The sequence below is a fragment of the Rhinolophus hipposideros genome (genome assembly GCF_964194185.1).
Source record: "Rhinolophus hipposideros genome assembly, chromosome: 19".
NCBI lineage: Eukaryota > Metazoa > Chordata > Mammalia > Chiroptera > Rhinolophidae > Rhinolophus > Rhinolophus hipposideros.
In genome coordinates, this window is record NC_138065.1 from 6435226 (window position 1) to 6455625 (window position 20400).

The 20400-nt window shown below is 43.2% G+C and overlaps 1 protein-coding gene across 1 annotated transcript in view; it reads left to right on the forward strand.

Moving 5' to 3' along the window:
- NOTCH2 (notch receptor 2) overlaps window positions 1-20400 on the forward strand; it is a 147850-nt gene that overhangs the window by 33362 nt on the left and 94088 nt on the right. Inside the window, exon 2 of the mRNA XM_081026861.1 lies at window positions 2834-2915. Coding sequence (XP_080882987.1) covers window positions 2834-2915 — 82 coding nt within the window. The remainder of the gene's footprint in view (window positions 1-2833; window positions 2916-20400) is intronic.

The window sequence follows — 20400 nt, forward strand, 5'->3', positions numbered from 1 at the left end:
CAGTTGAGCTCAATGTGTTCCCCAGGATGGTAGCGTCAGCGCCACCTGGGAACTTGTCAGGAATGCAGATTCCCAGACCCCCTAGGTCTACTGATTCAGAACCTGTGGGGATGGGGCCCCCCAAACTCTCTAGATGATTCTGATGCACACTGAGGTTTCAGAGCCGTGGCTTAGTAAATGTTAAAGGTTCAAGGTAGCGTGACCCCACGGATCAGCCAAATGGCATTAATTATTAGCCCCGTAAGCCCACCTCCTTTTTGGTCACTGGCTATGATTGGTTCACTAAGGCGAGGCTGTAAAGTTATTTGCCAGCTTGATTGCCACATATTGACTTTGGGTTGTTTGTATTTCTCTGAACCTGTCACTGTAATGATTTGCCAGGACACTTAATAGAAACAGACTGTGATTTTTTTTTTTTTTCACCCTGGCTTTCTGAGTCATGGGCAGCTGGGTCTTTATGCCCTCTGGATAGATGTCTCCTGCTCCCAGGCATGCTATTCATATACTTTTCATGAAGGAGGTGTCAGGGTTGGATCACATGGGACCTTCAGGAGCATTTAGTTCACCCCAGTTTGGTTTACAGGTAGGGAAATGAGCCCCCATGAGGTTGTGCTTTACTGGTAGTAGCACAGCTAGTGAGGGGTAGAGGCAGGATTTGGGGTCCCCTGACCCCCTCCACTGCACTAGGACTCCTCCAGGGGGAGGACCCAGCTGCTGTTTGTGCCTGTAGGACATTTCTTTCCGACTGAGAGGTTTTCTTGTTTGATTTTTTTTTTTTAAAAAAAGAAAGAAAAAAGTCAGGAAGTGCTCATTGTAACTAATAAAAGTGTCCAAAGAGAATGAGAAAACCAGTTTGAGAACTTTGGTATGGAGGAAATAACCTGACATTAACTGTTTTAATTATAGTTGTTGTACGGGGCTTATCAGTGTGGGAAGAGGGAGCATTTGAGCCCTACAGGGAAGTGGGATGTGGACAAGATGACCCTCTTCCTGAATCTGTCTGTTCGGGCTGCAGCCTGGTAACTGCTTGTGTCACCCCAACAGCGGTCATGGAAACGGGGCTGGGTGCAGTAAGAGACCTGGGTCCCAGGTCCCAGAGGTGTGACGCCCCATGAGGAGGCCACTTAACCTACTTGGTCTTCCTCTCTCGTGAATGGGTATAATAATGCCTCTGCCCGTCCTGAGAAGAAAAATGTCAGCTAGTGGGAAGCCGTGTTTCACTGTGATGAAGAGCACAGACTCTCGTGGGATCCAGACTTCCTAGGTTCAATGGCTCATCAATTCACTGGTGTGACAATAGGCAGGTCACTTATTCTTTCTGTGGAATGGGTACAAAGCAATGAACTACTTTATAGGGTTGTTGGGAAGATGGCATTAGTCTATGTAAAGTGCTTAGAAAAGTAGCTGGTAGTTAGTAAATGCTACGTGTTAGCAGCTATTGGTTTTTAAGTCAGCTTTTACTGTGTTTTAAATATTACTATTTTAAGCAAGGAGATTTCTGTAAACATGTTCTCGAATAGTGCATCACTTGATAATTGGCAAATACAGGGCTTTTTTGCAGTAATTGTTAATGGAGAAGCTGTTCTAACATCCGCTTGTTCCTGGGCCCTGCTGTGAAAAGAAGCTGGTTTTGGTGCCCAGGAAGGGCAGGCCAAGAGCCTCTGATATTGCATAGTTTTATCCTAGAGTGGTGTGGCTAGAGGAAACTTAAAGTGGAGAGACTTCTCCGTTCTCAACGTTTCAGGTGTTTATACATGAGCCATCCTAGGAGATGGACATCTTAATAATCTCCCAGAAAAGGTTCATGAACTTCAATTTTGATTTTTATTATTTGACTAGGTTGCTTTCTGCCTTGGCTTTCCAGTTGTTATTAGAATTATGATAAGCATTTTTGTAATGAAAATTCCAACTCTAAAAGCGAAACAATCAAGGTATTGTAATTGTACAGCAAGTGAGTGGCAGATTTTGGGTAGCTTTCCTCCTCTTTTGGCTGAAATCAATGAAACTTTCTACCACTGCTGTTTATTTCTGAGTAGTCTGTTTGGGGGAGGGATTAGGGGGGTGAAGTGCCTTTTCGTTGTCTCGTAAAGGAACTGGGGTTCAAGAATTTGAGAATCATTATTTTATCTGTTTGTATAAAATGAACTTTTCATTTTCTTTACTTTGATTCCCCCTCGTCTGCAGTCTCTGTTCACGGTCCACTCCCCACCTTTGTGTGTGAGCCCCGTACAGTGAGAGATTAGGTTTTATTTATTTCTCGATGTATTTCATTTCTCCCTTTGCTCAGGGTCCTAATATAATGCCTGGTACATACTAGGCTCTCACCTCCAGTTTGTGGAATGAGTATGATTGATGTTTGTTCGAGTGGCCTGTTCTGAAAGTTCACTTGAAGACTTGAGTAATGCGCTGGTATCATGGTAACCTGGTATCTCCCCAGGTCTCCCTAACGATGCATTGGTGAATGCTGGCATCACTTATCTGAAGTACCCTAATCCCAAAATGCTCATGGCCTATCATGGCTATTATAGCTTGGGTGTCCCCAGCGTCATTGGGAGAGAGGGTTGTAACAGCTGGGGAGACTGAGGCATAGAGAAGTAAAAGCATCCTCCAGGACCACGAAACAGTTATTGGGGGAAGAGACTTGGGATGAGCTTGCTTGCTTCTATGACCCCGGAAGCCAAAAGAAAACAGAAACTAATTCAAACTTGACAGAGAAACCCAGATCAGGTTGGATATGAGAGTGAATGTTGACCCGGATGGGATAACCTTGCTTTGCTGTCTGAGGGGTATGATTCGTGACTTATTTCTAATGTGAGTTTGTTTTTATTTCTAGCATTGCAATGTCGGGACGGCCATGAGCCCTGTGTCAACGAAGGAACATGTGTTACGTTCAACAATGGCACAGGATACTGCAAGTAAGTTTTTCTCTGTGTTTTTTTTCGTCTTCGTATGATTTTCTTCAATAGGAAGAAGAAAAGATGCCGTTCACTGGACAAGATGCCGTTCTATTCTATTTTTAATACTTCTGTGAAATGTTGTTTGTGTCTCTCACTGTTCTGATGTGGTTCTCGTGAAGGATGAGGAAAGATGAATGTAGATGTCAGATAACGGGCTACTAAGAGCTTACTGTTATCTTTTCCATTGTGAAAAAGACTTTTCAATGAGTCCTTTTAATCATTAAGCTAGTTTTGAATTAACTAAGTGAGTTAATGTATGTTGAGGGCATTCTCTTACTTGTTTCAGTTGAAGGCAAACCCTTAGAATCACTCCTCAGCATGTTACTTACGATCTTGTTTTTAAGTTCAACTAAATCGATAGTAACTTTAATTCTGCCTAACGTGCATGCATCTCATAACCACATGGAACTGTTTTATTTTAGTGTAAAAATTCTGGAAGAGAGACTGTACCAGAGGAAGATACACACACATTCCTGTAGGGATGGGGTGGGAAGCCAAGGGTGTGGGTGAGTGTCCTTCTGGGGGGTTCAGGAGTGGAAAGATGAGGAACTGGACTAGGCAGTATAGGCCGGTTCTCAAAAGTGTGTCTTATCTTGTTCTCTAACCTCTCATCTAGCTGTACTTTTTGTTTGAGGAAGTTCTGAGAGATAATCTCCAAAGAGCTTCTCTACGTTTCTTAGGACCTTTTTGGCCTTCTGTCTCAATTGAAAAATTTTCATAGGAACACGTATCCATTCTGTGTATATCATGGAAAATAAGATTTGATGTTATGAAATGTATTTTCTTGAGCACTTCTATGGGATGTGTTTATTCTTTGCTTTGGTGCAGGTATTTGCTTGGTAAGCATTTTAAGCGAGTTTATCCAACACGTTTCCGTGTCTCCCCTGGAGATTTAATTGAATACCGTAATTATAAAGATGACATTTGTGCCCATCAAGTCCATTCTGACCAGGAGCTAGGTTCTTTCATGTCCTGAACAAGAATTTTTCCAAGTCAGAAAACATTTTCTTCACCAAAGTGAAAATATTGTAAGCTGTGATGATAGTAAGGCTGAACAATAGGTTGTCTGGATTAGAATAAAGATAACACTGGAAATGAAGTTTTTTATGTAACCGGTGATGGGCTGCTCACTTCATTTTTGTAGCTGGAAAGAAAACAGCCCCAAAACATGTGATGTATTCTCCTCTTAAGAATGGAAACACAATTGGAGACAAAAGGGAAAGGAACGTAATACCTTCGAATCAGCCCCTGAAATCTTGTTTAGTCCCTTTTTGGCATCTGGTATCTTAGTTACTTGCTTTATTCCATTACTCAGCTCTCTTGTGGTAGTTAACCCATTACATTATGATTGTTTGTTGATAGGTTTCTCCTACTAGATGGTAGGGTCCTGGTCTTACGCATTTTTGTATAGTTAATGCTGGAGGTAGCTGGTGCTCAACCATGTGTTTCTTGAACCAAAAAGTGCTCAGTAGATACCAACATTCACATTTTTAAAAAATGTGTTTGTCTTAAATAAGAAGAAACTGGTCTTTCCACTGAGAATTTTATTTGTTTCACATAGCATCTAGAATGATAGAAGTATGCAGAGAGGCAATTTAGTTTATCTCCAAATTCTTTGGAGTTAATTCATCTTGGTGACTTATGGAGGGGGAATTTCACGTAGGTTCTGAGTGTTGGCCAACATTTTTGTAGTCTGACCTGGAGAGAGAGGCTCTCTAGGAGGAGACCAATTTCGGAACACTTACCAGGAGGGGACACGAAGGGTCCCTTTTGGGAGAAAACAGCTTTGTGAGCTGTTTGTCTCCAACTCTCCAACCAAGGTGATAGGGACCAAGTTACCCTCAGATCTTGGAAGAAGCATTGTGAGGGAACAGGGGACGAACTTACTCTGTCTGTGAATGAGAAAAAGTGGAGCCGCCTGAGTTCTGTCCCTGGATACTTGCTCATTGTGGATGGGTTGTTTGTGGATACAGTTCTGGGCGAGTCCCTCAGATGTGCTCCCACCCTGTCGTGAGGGAAACCAACTCCCCGAGAAAGGCAGAGCAAGGAAAAAATGGGCGAGGTCATTCTTTTGGGAGACCAATATGAACAATAGAATGTGGAGAAAAAGAGTCTTTCTCCACCTCAGTAAAAGGAGTAGTAGCATCTTCTGGAGTGGCAGTATCGACAAAAGTGGACACAGGAAAAGCACGAACAATATCAAGGAGGCCACGTCAATCATCCCCCAGTCCCATGCCAACCTCCATAGAACGTTAAGCAAAATTTAACGCAAAAAAACCCCATCTACTTAGCCAAGCTTTCAGTGTATCTTCCCCAACGTTGCATTTTCCCTGGGGAAAGAAGGTAATCCAACTTGTTCAGTAAATACTATTTTCACAAAATGGTAAATAAATATTAGAACACTTAGAAGGTTTATAAAAATTACATCAGACATGCAGGGCATGTGATTATCTTTTTATTCACGAGATTGCTTAGTGGATTAAGAAAAGACAGTTGAAGCCAAATTCCTTTTCTGGTGGGTGGGGGGAGTGGAAATTAATGGCAAATGTGTTAAAGTAGAAGGTGTCTGACTATCTGTTTAAAGAGCATAATGCTACTGATTCAGCTAAAATATAATGGTTGTTTATAGAAATTATAGAAATCCTTGATAAGATCACATTGACAGATGAGGATAAGTACTTTTAAAGGTTAGTTTTGTACACAGTTCAATTGTTTTTTTCTCACTGTTAGCAGCGTAAGTACTCTATCTGTCTGTGGTTAGGCTGCGATACCAGACAAGCAGAGTGTGTGTAATCTTGCATAAAACTCAATTATTGCTCCTAAATAGTTGTTGTCAGATTTTAATAAAGCCCTCTCACTACAGAGAGGTAAGACATTTTATTGTCTCCCTTGTCCTACTGGGAGGTGTAAATATATAATTAAGTTTGGCTGTCATTAATCACTTTCAAGTTGTTTGTCTCAGGCATTCCAATACAAACCATTCCAAATCCCAATTTTATTAAAAATCGTGGGCGACTCAAGCTCGCGAGTAGGTTGGGGGTGGGTGAGGCTATCATTGGTAAAATTCACAAAATGTGCATTTTTAAGACATGTTTATCATAATTATTTAAAGTCCTTGCCTGCCAATTCCTCCTGTCTGGTTTGTCTTTGGGTGTGTTTCCATCAACAACACTCTCTGGACTCTGGGTACAACACTTTTTCTTCGACTTCACCTCTATGGTAGTTTTTGTTATTGGGTGTTGTGGGTGATACATGTTAGAGTTTAGCCTCCACTAACGAACGTTGAGTCTTGTTCTAGCAGGCAGCCACATTTCTGCAAGGTCACCTTGATCCTCTGAAGACGTGGTTTTAGACTTTGCTCTGGTGGGTCTGTTTTACCCTTAGGCTGACAGTGTTAGTCTCAGTCTTGGGATATGGTCCTTACTCCCAAGGTATGACCTTTGGGGCGGGGGCGGGGGGTTCAGTGGAAAGCTTGAAGTGTTTCCCAAGCCCCTGTAGTTTGGTAGGACTTGAATTTAAACCTCTGACTCCCCAGAACCATGCATGCTCAGCCTTGCAGCTGTCCAGCCTTTGCCTTCTCTTAGGTCCCTAAGTATCACCGTGTTCACGCACAGTCAGGAATGATTTAAGGATCTGAATGGAGTTGTGTGCATATTTTAACGCGGGCCCCCTTTTTTAGGATTTGTCTTCTAATTCCAGCTGCTTTGACAATCCCAGACACCTTTGACTGTTCGGCCAAGGAGACTTCCATTTTCTGCTTACATTCTATTTCTCTTGTGTTATCTGGACTGGGGAATACCTTCAGGGAGAAAAAGCTATATAAATGTATGTTTCAGAAAGTTCGCTCTTCTTTTTTCAAGGCTCATATCCCTTCCAGTTTCTGAATGCTTTTGGTGGCTCTCATGTACCTTTCATATTTTTATATATATGAAATCTCTCTCTATATATATGAGATTTCATATATATAAATATATATATTTCATGTATATTAATTATATATAATTATATATATTAATATATACATATATATTATATATAAATGTATATATAAACATATATGAAATCTCATATATATAAATATATATGAGTCTATAATTGTAAGTAAGAGAGTTGGTCTGATATAAGTTACTCTGCCATTATTTATAGTGGTAAAAATTATAGTTATAAAGGAGCCCTTCAAAATTGTCTATATCCCACTTAGGAGGTAACTGATACAATGTTTGTTAAAGAATGGAAAGTCACCGTGAGCTACATAGGTTCCTGTGGATGGGTGATTGCTTCTGAGAATCTTTTTTTTTTTTAAATTTTTAATTGGGGAATATTGGGGAACAGTGTGTTTCTCCAGGGCCCATCAGCTCCAAATCGCTGTCTTTCAATCTAGTTGTGGAGGGCGCAGCTCAGCTCCAAGTCCAGTCACTATTTTCAATCTTAGTTGCAGGGGGCGCAGCCCACCATCCCACACGGGAATTGAACTGGCAACCCTGTTGTTGAGAGCTCACGCTCTAACCAACTGAACCATCTGGCTGCCCCTCCGGAAGCTCAGTGGCAGCTCGTTGTCTTCAGTCTAGTTGTGGAGGGCGCAGCTCACTGGCCCATGTGGGAATCGAACTGGTGGCAACGCTGTTGTTGAGAGCTCCCGCTCTAACCGACTGAGCCATCCGGCCGCCCAAGAATCTCTATTTTCTGCCAAAGCATCTAACTAGAAATTACATTTTAAAGTGAATCATTATAAATATAAAATGTTATAAAATACAACTTTGTGTCCCATTTTACCTAAAATGTGTCTACTAGCTGTAAGAAACATTACACGTTAATGACTGGTGATTTTCCTTGCCAGGATTAGGGAGTAATTGTGTTGGTGGTCTAGGTCTCCTAAAGCCATTTTAAAAACTGGAGGCATCGCTTTTGTCCTCTTGATACATTTCTGTATAGTTAGGAGAGACGTAGACACTCAGAAGCTTCTCGAGCCTGGCTTACAGCAGAGGTTGCATGATCAGTGTTTGCACTGTGGGGAAAGTCATTTTCAAATGTCAAGGCTGACCATTGTCCCCTTTCACTCGCCTTGTTAGTGTATTCAGTGCTGTTCGAGGGCAGTGTCAGATCAGAGAAATACAGCAGGGAAAGAAGTCCGCTGTGAAATGACTTTCCCTTTCTCCTCTGCTGAAACTGGTTCTGCCAGCAAGATTCCTTCAGGAGGGGCGCCCTCCTCAGCAGACTAGCACATCAACCGTTTTCCTGGCAGATGCCCACAGAAGGCTGACTGTGGAGAAGGCCTTTTATCTTCCCCATAAAATGAAGAAGGCTGTCTTTTGGCTCCCTGCATACTTTTTCACGTTTTTACAATGTGATGCTTAAGGAGCGATTAATTCAGGAATTACTCAGTGCGTGCTATGTAAGTATACCACATATAGTAACAGACAGCTCAATCTGTAGTGGCCATTACAAGTCAGGGATATTGGTATCACATTATTTCTCACTTCTTTGGGAACGCATCACATAATTATCAATGCACTAACCTGGACTTCTTACAGAGGTTCAGAATGAGAGTCTTACTCGAGTATTGTAAAGTCAGGTGGGAAACGACTGACTGTAATACGGTCTTTCGGTGCAGGAACCACCCGGGAATGGGGCTGGGACCAGGGTGAGGTGAGAGAGGCATTCATCTCAGGCATAAAATTTAAGAGGGGGCCCAAAAGCTCAGTTATCAGGACAAATAATATTGTTATGCAATAGTTCAATAAAAACGAATGCAAAATACCTGTGATAAAACATCCAAATTTAAAAAAAAAGAGGTCAGTCTTATTTGAGCTTTTTCTTTTGCCTCAGGCTCCAGTCTGGTTCAGTCTGGCCCTGGTGAGTGGATAAAGTCATCTGGAAGAGCCCTGCCTGGTGACATGGAGAGGACAGCATAGGTTTTTATATCACATAGACTTGAGTTGGAGCCATTATTCCTGTTAGCAACTGGACCTTCCACAAGTTAAAGAATACTATGCTCGCTAACATTTGAGCACTTTTTATGTGCCAGGCTCTCTGCTCAGTTCAGCTCTTTACTGCATTTTAGTTCTCATAGAAGAGAGTTAGTCTTAATATCCCTGAGTATGTGGAAACTCAGAAAGCTTAAATAATTTGCCCAAGATCACATAAATCTTAAGGAGCTGACCTGAGTTGGAATCTTGGAAAATGTGCTATCACTCTGAGTCTCAATTTGCCTCTCTGTAAAATGGGACGAAATTACCTATTGTAAACTGGGAGTTCAAACAGGACCTTCTGAAAAGGAAGTGTGGAACATTTGAAAGTATATGAAAGATGGCTCTTCAGATAAGGAATAAATTAGAACTCTGTATAGTTCCTGATTTTAAAATAGAAATGGTAGCATTAGGTAGGCCCGGGCAACTCACAGAATACCAGAGTTTTGAACTTTCTGGCAGCTACACAAGTGTACATGGAGCACATGGGTTGGCTATTGCTGCGTTTCTGAGAAGTGGTTTTTGACTTGAACTCTCAGTGCAATTACTGCAAGTGAAATAGAAGAAGAGGCAGTGAAGGGGGGGGGGGATAGAGGACACTGTCAGTTAAAATGCTCTTTAGTGGAGAGAACTAAATTGAAAAACTAGAAACGTCTCCCATCTTCTTCCTAATGGAAGATGAGCAAGTCCAGACCGATTTTACGCAGCTGTGAAATTGAGACAGGTCGGCTTGGAGGACTTCTGATAAATGTTGCTGCCAGCACAGAAGTCACAAGTTGTTAACCACAGCGCCTTACGTTTGCAGAGTGATTGTAGATGTGGGGCTTTCCTTCTGTACAACTTGAGCTCTGGACCTCTAACAGCGTCCTTCCAGAGTGAGTCTTCTTCTTAACACTTACATCTTTGAAACAGCCTTGAACAGGTGAGTAAGTGCCCCTGAGGAATTTTTCATAAGGGAAGTCCCAATTATCAGCTCCTTCTCACTACACAACAACAGAATTCCCATACTCTTCTCAATTCATCATTATCCTTTGGATTGGAACCTTTATAAACTTCAGTGTTAGGTTCGGAGAAGTAGGACAAAGTGGTTTGTCGGCTCTGCCGATATCCTTTTTCCTGTCTTGGGTACCTGCCAGTAAATTAAATTTTGGCCTGCACACCTGGCATGAGTAGATGTGAGTTTAGCTAGGTTTCTTTCAACACAGTCCCCAGGTTAACCACAATCCTATGTAAAGTTCCTTTCCTATTGTTCCACAGTGGCATGTCAGCACCATTAATTGTATGTTGGGATTCTCCACCCCCCCCCCCTTTTTTTTTCTTGCGACTAAGCAGGATGAGAAATACTTCTCTTTCAGGATCTGGACTAGCTTAATGAAATCCTTCGTTTTAAATGTTGGCTATCCATCTTTGATCAAGGCTGGCTAGCTTGAATACAAAGGGGTGGGGGACTGTGATAAAAATGGAATTATCTAGAAATGTCCAAGAACATTTTTCTTTGTTAAGCTAGCATAAATGTGTGGGTGTGATGGAGGTTTTCCTTAAGCCCTCTTCTCAGCATTCTGTGTGTCGGGATTTAGAAGCTAGAAATGAAGTTTAGTGTCTCCTTTACTCCCACCGTGTGTGTGTGTGTGTGTGTGTGTGTGTGTGTGTGTGTGGTGAGATGTGTTTTGTTTTCATATGTGTCTTTACATCTCACTGTAAGATACACTGCAGTTTCTCTGAGGCTCCCAAAGTTCTCTTTATCCATCCTGTTTATCCATTGCCAGTAATCTTCATTAGTGTGTCCTCCTCTGTGTCTAAAAATGTATTACTGATTCTTATACTGAGGCCGTCAGGCTTCCCGTATTAATGCAGTTACCTTCTGTTTAAAACGTTCCTCTCCTAAACAGTGTCCTACTTGAATCTTTATGAAAAGGCCTTTATGAAATAAAAGTAAAAGCAACGACTACCAAAGGCATTAGGTGGAGAAGGTAGGTGTTACTGAGAAAATAACCTGGTCAGCACTTCTGCAGAATAGTAGCACTTAGGGAACTGAATCTGTAGAGAGTCAGGCCGCTTGCTTGCAGTTCCTATACCTGTCATTCTGTATCTGGAATGTGGAAAGTCACAGAGACTCTGAAGCCCTGTACGAGCCTCACGTTTCGTCTTAGTCAGCTCGGGCTGCGATAACAAACTACCACAATCTGGTGGCTTAAACAGCAGGCGTTTATTTCTCTCTCACAACTCTGGAGGCTGGGAACTCCGAGGTGAAGGTGCCAGCCGACTCGGTTCCCTGTGGGACCTCCTTCCTGGTATGCAGATGGCTGCCTTCTCACTATAGCCTCACGTGGAGGGGAGGGAAAGCTCTGGTCCCTTCATCTACTTACAAGGGCACTAATCCCGTAGTGAGCCCCCCACCCTCACGACTGCAGCTACCTCATCACCTCCTAAAAGCTCCCCCTCCACATACCATCACAGTGGGGTTTCAGCATGTGGATTTTGGGGAGACACATTTAGTCTACAGCACTCTTCACAGAAAAGTTTCCTTTTCCCCACACTGGTATTGATTGAGTTGAGCCAGCCACTGTGCTCGGGCTCTGTGGTGGGACTCGTGAAGCGACACGAAAGCCCAGGAGGCTGTGCTCTCTGATTTCCTTGTCACAAGTACTCATGCCTCAGGGGCGTCAGATTGCTTTTCTGCCATATGACATGGTAGCAGTCCTCTGACACCTTGCCATCTTGTTGGGGACCTGAGGCATACATATACCAGGGGTACCAAGAAAATGTGTACACATTCTAAGAAAGGAAAAACCTGTATTAATATATACCGATAACAACAGATGAATACAAGGCACGTGTGACTTCTGCAATGACAGCAGGTGCTCAAAGGGGTTCCTATCAGTGCCCAGATACTTCTGATGACGGCCAACGACTGCTTGAGCAACGTTGGCCAAAGTGTCCACTTGTACACGGTTTTTTTGGCATTCCCGGGGTGTGTGTGTGTGTGTGTGTGTGTGTGTGTGTGTGTACAGTCTATAATTGCCCAGTGTAGTGGCATGGGTGTTAAGAACTGTGGCGATTCAGACAAGGGAGCAACTACTCCCTTGTCTGGGACAGAAGACTAGAAACAGATGATTTTCAGTGGTCACTTAGCTTCTAAAGCTCCAAATATTGGTGGTGTCTTAGGAGATGGACAGGTAGAAAGGCTAATGTTTCCTGGAATCATCATTACCGATATCTTCCTCACTTTCCCTTAATGACATACTTTCAAAACTTGTCTACGTGTGGGTTGCTCTCTTCTATCTGTACTTCAGTTTGTGTGAGGGTTTCCTCAACTGGTACGTGCATTCACCTGGTTTCATGGCGACAAACAAGTGATTTCAGAAATCACTCCTTTAAAAAAATAATAATTCCTTTAGCACATGTCGGCTAATGCTCGAAGACAGAATGTCTAGAGTAAGGTGGGGAAGACTGGGCAACAGCAGGAGAGTGCAGCGGGGAGCAATCACCTTCCCCCATCCCCGACCCCTAGACCTTTTTGGCTTTGACTGTTGATGCTTGTGCTGCTTCCAGAACAGAGCAGCCAGGGAGGCTGGTGGACACCGTTTACAAAGAAACTCTGAACCCAAGCATCTCTGAGGCAAGAAAAAGAATGGGTTTGGATAGGAGGCAGGATGGAAAGGCAGAGACCCGGACAACAGGCTCTGTTTTCATACACGGCCTGGTACATCGTCTCAGCTGAACGTTCAGGAGTCCCAACCTCAAAGCTCTTCTGTCCAGCATATCCCTGGCCTGATCCAGTTCATTGCAGGGGTCCCGAGTGAGCAAGCATCTGTTAACCAAATCTTTGGTTACCCCAAATTAGCTTATGTCCTTTACTGCTTGTTTCCTCTGATGATGGAGTATATATCCAAACCCTCAATTATCCAGAATAAATCCAAGCTGCCTCTTCTGTGTGGAAAACATTTGACAGTGGTTCTGTTTCTCTTGCCTAGACTGTTGTAGAGCCTTAGCCATTTAACCACCTGCCCCTTTAAGATTTTGAAATGCTGGTTCTTGTTGTGTAAGCTGGACACTTCTTCTTGAGGAATTATTTTACTGGGCAACTTGCCCCTTCTGAAACCTCAGTCATCCTGAAAAGTACCTCAGGAACCTCGTTGACTTTTTTTTTTTTTGTCTTAGTCCTATTTGTATATCATAATTGTGGTGTCTGATTCTCTGTCTCATATTATTAAAACTCCTGGCCTTGAATTTCTGGGTCAACTCTTAGAAAATGGACAGAACCTGATTACTAATGAGAAGTTGACTCATTTCCTTCCAGGCAAAGGCTGACACTGACGCTCAGAGTTCATAATTAGTCCCCACAGAAGCACACACTCTAATTATGGATAGCACCTATTCTTCCCTAAATTTTATAAGAATTAATGAGAGCACCATGAGCTGGGGGAGTGAGTAAGATAGGCCCTTAAGTGTTGAAAGGACATATATAAACAGGGTATCTGGAAAATGGTCCTACATGAACTTAAGTGGTTGATTCCCTACAAATTAAATTTGGTGCATTGTTTCACACAAACACATTGGTCATTTTTTAGCCTTATGGAATTTATTAGCAGATCGGCTTCCATCAAGAGGCTGCCGTGCCTACCACCAATCTATGGTGCAGAAAATGGGTTCTCATGTTGGCCATTGAGTTGGGGAAGATGGTAAGACCATTCCTTCCCTTGTAGGTTCAGGATTCCTTTTTATTCTTCATATTTTGTTTAAATATGCCGGGGGTGCCAAAAGAAAAAGTATACACATTTTAAGAGTTGTTGTCTTAAAATGTGTATATGGTTTTTTTTTTTGGCATTCTCTGTATTACTCTTCACCCCCCCACTTAATACCTAATGTTTATTAAAAATTAAAGTAAATATATTGTTCTTTCTCCTTTGCTTACTCTTTGCTTCCTTGTGTTTCCTGTGAGGAGTTAGCTGAAGGCGTAAGCTGTACAACAATTCATTTACACAAGTGTGTATCGAACTGTCTGCACTTAGAAGAATGATAGGTAGGCACGTGAAGGATATAAAAGATGAGTCACAAGGCACACTTCTTGCCCCAGGGAGCCCTGGCTTGGAGTGGGTTGGTAGCCAACACCTGGAAACCACTGACCCCGAAGCACTGGCATCAGCAAGCAGCAGGACATCCTTGGGCGACATTGCTGAGGGAATTCGAAAGCCAGCACTGCTGAGTGCTGAGTCATCCTGCTTCCAGGTTGAGGGGACTTTGGCGAGCACCTTTTCTACTTATCCTATTTCACATGCGAGGAGCCCAAGGCTTGCCATGGGCAAGTGACGTACCCCGTGTTCTGTAACTAATTAGAGTGGAGACTGGGACTAAAAGTTGTTTCTCCAACCTCATTTGCTGATCTCAAGGTTCAGCCATATCTCTTTTCATTCTTTGTACCAACCCTCAAGGAACTGATGTGGGTGAATGTTTTATTTACATATGTATATGCAGGAGCGGGGGAGACTCTGTGTGTGGGGGGGGTGCATGCATGAGTGTGTGTACATGTGTGTGTGCACATGCGTGTGTGCGTGCACGTGACTGTGCACGTGAGTGTGTGTGTACATGTGTGAGTGTATGTGTGCATGTGTGTGAGTGCGTGTGTGTGAGAGTGTGTGTGTGTGTGTGAGAGTTAACTTCATACTTTGGGAGAAAATGTGATTTTTAAAAGTCTGCTCCATATGGGGTTGGCTGGCTCGCTTTGAATGATTTAAGGGTGCGTGACGGTTAAGAAACCCTCTAAACATCAGGAATCTTAATTAGTTTTGATAATCCTTTGGGTAATTATCTCAGCCTCATAGTTCCCCAACTTGGAGTATAATTACAGAGTCGTTTTAAGGTGTAAAGATTCCCTGGATTCTTGCGTTTTGCCTTTTGGCTTCTGCTAGGAGTATGAGTGCTGAATAGTTGAACGCCTTCCATGTGCCAGTTACTGTATGAGGCAGCAGGAGTATGAACACCTCTAACCCTGCTGGGGAAGACGAATAATCAGGACACAGGATAATGAGTGATAGATTATGTTAGAGCTCCGGGAATATACAGCGGGGGTAGCAAGCCTGCTTTTCTGAGGAAATTACATTTAAGCGGAAGCCTGAAGGAATTTGAGGCCTTAGCTCTGAGAAGAGAGTGGGGAAAGTGTTTTGGGCTGAGTGAACAGCACGTGCAGAGGTCTGCAAGGGAGAAGCACGCACTGTGGCACTTTCTGGGAGCTGGAAGAAGTTGAGCCGAGCAAGGAGGGCACGTGAAGGAGAGAAGATCTTGAGATGAAGCCATTGCTCAGTCTCTTGTTTGCATACAACACATAATGTCAAAATCGACTAAGAATTCAGTAACCATTTTATAACACCTTTATATTTTAATAGTCATAATAGCATCGACAGCCCATTAAAATACGGACAGGACCGTGCTTCTAAAGCACTTTCTACACTCCTGGCCATGACGGTCCAGTGAGTACATAGCTGGGGAACAACTGGCTTGACTCCTTCATTTTTGCCTGTTACTGTGAAGGCTGCTTGTTGTCAACTCCTATGTTTAGAGTATGTCTGCCATGTTTTAATCACCAATAGACACTTTCTCAGGGCCCAGTGCGGTGAAATAGGGTAAAGTACTGATTGTGTGCCAGAAGACGGGAAAGAAAGACCACCTTCTGTTACGGCAGCAACATGAGTCTTTCAACGCGGTTTGTGTGCCCTTCTTGTCCAGTCTTTCGAGTGATGACTGAAGAGATTAGGGGCTCAGTGCAGCTTCTGAGTTCTGATAAATGAGCTCAGGCTGTAAGCTGGCAGATAAGGGCATTTGCGAATTCTTGTGTAAGTCAAGTCCGGTTGCCCTTTGCAGTGGTTACCGCTTTCATAGTCCTTGATGAAGGTGAATGATGCTATGAATTAACAGCTCGAAAGCTTGTACCAGTGCAGCTCCTTTCTGCTTTGGATGGATTAAAATGAGCATGTGTTGATTGCTTTCCTCAGAATGGGGGTGGAAGGTGTGGGGGTGAAAAACCTGAACACATGGAAAGCAAGTGAGGTGGAGTTTCAGAAGACGGTTCCCAGCCTCACAGTTCCCGGTGAAACTCTTTTCCTGTGGGAAACTTTTAATTTGGAAGCATTCAGCCTAATGTGGGAACCAAGATTAACATTTTCTGAAATACCTCTACAAGAAAAGCAGAAATGTTCTGTTCCGGAAGCTGGATTTACATAGTAGAAAAATGGGCTGTCCTGCAGTATTTGGTAGTCTTTGTTTATTAGTGGTGGTAAAAAGTTGTGTGTGTGTGTGTGTGTGTGTGTGTGTGTGTGAGAGAGAGAGAATGAGAGAGAGAGACAGAGAGAGAGAGGTGGATTGATTGTATATTTGTCTTTGTTTCCTTTACATCAAACCAGCAAAGCCCTCGAAAGTGTGTTTTACCACAAACCAACCAAGTATTGGGCCCTAACTCTGTACACGAATACTTTTTTTAGTTCTTTTTGTTTTTCCTTCTTGCTGAGTAAGCTGTAGTGTTTGTGTTGGGGCGGGGGTGGGGGTGGGGGGGAGGTGAGAGTGGGAGTGGGAATGGCAAGAAGTCAACATGACAGCGTTTCTTCTCTTTTCTTCCCCTCTTTACCAGGAAGTTAACTGGAAGTCTTCATGCGATGTTTCTTTTTCTTTTTTTTTTTTTTTTTGGTAACAATGTCAGTAATTAGCATAATCAGTTAGTTACTTTTACACAGGGTTACAGAATTAACAAATTGACCATCTGATGAGCTATCCAACTGGAGGGACAGTGGGAGGAGGGGATTGAGGGGGTTAGACTAGTAGGTGGGGCCTCTTGAATGCCAACCAAAGAGTTTAGACTTGATTCTGTAGGCTCCAGGGCACCTAGAACTTTGTAGTCAGAGCCTTGGGAATGAAATGTTATGTTGGAGCTTTCACTGGTTACAGTTAGCTTTGGCTGTTAGCAATTATTTTTATCTACTTGCACAGGGGGAGCAGGAGAGGGGGCAGGAAACTAAGCTGGCATTATGGTCACGGGAAAGGACAAGACTGATTTGGGGCCCTTTCAAAGTGCAGACCTTTGTTACTGAGCAATGCTTAATTTGGTTTCTGGGTTTTGTTATTTTTTTCCCCCCGTCCTTACCTCATTTACCTTAACGACAGCTCCCCCCCCCCCTAGAGCTCTGCTAGGGCAGGCTGCCACTGCAGATTGGGGGGCCAAGAGGCCCAGAGCAAGAAGAAAGTGGGTTGAAAGCAGAGTTCTGTTTAAAGAATTTTCTGCTGGAAACTAGCCCAGAGCGAGTAAAGAGAAGCTTTAATGAGAAGCAGCTGCAGGGCCCGCGCAACCCACATGAGACATTTTTTTCCCCTCCGTTCCACATTCTGTATAGTTTTTTTTAAAAAATCATGATTTTGAAATAGCTGTTTTGTAAAGCCCGCCTCTCTTTTTCTTCTTCTTGTATGCGGTGGGGTTTTGCTTTGTTGTTTTATTTTATTTTTAATAACCAAATCCTCACTCAAAGAAAACTAAAGGCAGAGCTGCAGCTAAATCCTGGCTGCAATTTGGGCTCACCCTGCTGATACAGAACATTCGGTGGAGAAAACAAGGCGAGAGAACACTGGCTTTTATTTGGGAAAGGGGCTTATTTCCTGCTCGGACTTCAGTCCTCTTGGAGCTGACACAAGCTGTTACAGTGTTTTAAGCTTTTCTCTAGACGAGTGGCCATTCACTTAGGAAACTTGAAAGAACAAATTTTTCTGTCCTGTATTACTAGGGAGACTGACCCTGAACTGCAGCCATTGCCAGATAGCTCGGAATTGGTATTCAAATCCCAGCTTCGTTGAAATCTGTAAAGTGTCTATATGTAAACGAACCCAGGCTGCCAGTGGCATGTGAGAGTTGGGATCTGGTTTTCATCTGTTTTATTGAGGGGGGCTCTCTGGGCATCCATTCTGGTTCCATTAGGAGAAATCCCTTGTTTTTCTTCTCTCTTTCCTTCCCTCCCCTTCACCTCATTCCCCATGTGTGTGTTTGAACAATAACAATGGAAGAAGGGACCTCTTCATGTCAGCAATGGCAGATTGTTTCCGAAAAAGGCATGCATATATGTGTATGGACCCGAGAAGTATTCAGAGGAGCTTACAGAGTTATTTTATAGGAAAAGAGCCCTCCCCCCCGGCCCCCCAACTTCCCCTGTATTCAGAGCCTCCTCTGTGAAGTAGAGAAGATCGAAGAGAGGAAGTCACTGGGGGAGCTACTAAAGTAGGTGATAGTTCCCTTGCAAGAAGGAGGCATTCATATAGTTTGGGGAACAAAAGACGGTTGTTAGATTTATTCAGTTTCTTTTTAGAAAAATTTTTTACATAGACCTTTATTCAAGATGTAGGCTATTTTCCAGAAAGTGTGCTGTGGTAACTTAACAGAACTATGGGTTTATGAGGGAACTTGGATGATTAGCCATGTTTCCAGCCTCTCACCAAACTCAGCTCAAGCCATCTCAAGAAGAGAGCTACATAAGCTCTTGTTTTCAGACAGAGTCTTAATTCCACTCAGATTCACAGGGTTTGTGGTGTGTTTGTATTAGAGCTGAACAGGGATTTGCAAAGATGAAAGGTCTCCTGCCTTAGGAAACAGGGGTCCTTTATTTCTCGCTGTCTCACCCATTTCTCCCCTTGTCCATAATTCCGCTTAGCCTTCTAGAGATGGAGGGATAATCGTGTACCTTAGGAGGCTTCTTAGGGATGGTCTGGCCTGTGTTCTACTAGGCAGCGCACAGTGTGGGGTTGGAAGGGGGTGGCTGTGTGGCAGATTTGGGCTGAGAGGCTGACTACCCATCACAGGAGATTTAACCTGCATCGGAACCAGTTGCTCAATGGTACGTAGGTGTTCATGGTATTCAAAGCACCTGCACCAAGGTCTCAAGACATGTCCTTCCCCACAAAAAAAAGTGTCACAGAGGAGTCTGAGAGAGGCACAGGAAAGACATGACAATGGCTCAGAGGCAGAAGAGCCCGACTGGTTGGGATAATGTAGGTGTGACATGGCACCACCTCAACTGTTGGGGGGGATCAGAGATGGGCGAGCAGGTTTGGAGGACACAGGTTTTGAGCAGATCTTTGAAGCAAGAATGGAAGAAAGGAACATACATTAGAGATGTGATAGATGGGAAAGCATGCTATTTCTCAGTGGAAATTAGAAAGATTTATATATAAGGCACCAGGAGAGTGGAAATAATCTGGAGTGTCTGAGTTATGGATGACTAAGGAGGGAGACAGTGGGATGGTAGGAGTGGTGCCGTCAAGCACGTTCTAGATTCGAAGGCACTTGGATTTGAAGGGCTGGGCATTCATGCTCGTTTCTGAGCAGAGAAGTGAGCTGACCCAAAGGATGCTTGAAAAGGAGTATTCTTTAAGTCGTGTGCTTCTCCTGGCTATCCGTACGGATAGGTGTGAATGTGATGCTGGTCCAGTGAAGAGAATGAGGCTGACTGAATAGGTGCCAGTCTTGGAATAAGACCTAGCAGGACACTTTCGGTGAAGTGCTCTTTTAGGCTTTGATGAAAGATCTAGGCAAAGAAAGAGATATAGTTGTAAGTGATACACAACTGGGAAAAATTGCTAGATTCGGACAACAAACTTAGGGTCAGTTAGCTTTGGTGTCCTTATCAGTGCAATAGTGGTTCAGAACACTGACTTCAGAAGTATGGTGCACTGCTGCAATACTGTGATTTCTATGACTAAAGTCTACAAGGCATCTCAATCAGAAACATGGGGTAAAGATTCAGCATGGCGAATTTAAAAGGAACAACTGATGGGTCCCATTACCAGTTCAAAAATCATGTTATACAAGCAGAGGATGAGAGAAATATGGTATGGAAGTAGTTCATGTGAAAAGAAGAGAAACATCTGGACTTTTCAATGGACCGTGTGTTCAGTGGCACGTAATAGTATTTTGTGGCTTCTGAAAAACGTGAACACGGCTTTAGGCTGCAATAGGAGAAACGTAGTGTCCAGATCATCGGAGGTGATGGCCCAGCTCTGTCCTGCTCTGGGAAGAATCTAGGTGCTGTGTTTTCTTCCATTTGGGGCCCCGCATTTTAAAGAGGTATTTGAGGAGCTAGAATCGTCTGGTTGGGAGAGCAGGATAGTCTGTTGTGAAGTACGCAGGCTCAGGAGTCATGCTGGATGCCTCTGCCATCTCTCTACTAGCTGTGAAATCTTAATCTTTCTAAGCCTCAAGGTCCTCATGCACAAAATAGAGATTGTAATGTACTGTTGGAGGGAGTACTAAAAGAGATAATCGCGGTAAAATGCTTAGCAAATACGTAATTCATAGTAAGTGCTTCAAAAATGTTGGTCACTGTTTTAACTGTGGTTGTTTTAAGTATAGAAGAGCCAATGAAATGGTGAGGAAATCTGAAAAAAATTTCAGACTGAGGAACAGTTCAAAGCACTGAGTCCCGGAAGAAAGAAAACAAAGGGTCAACATA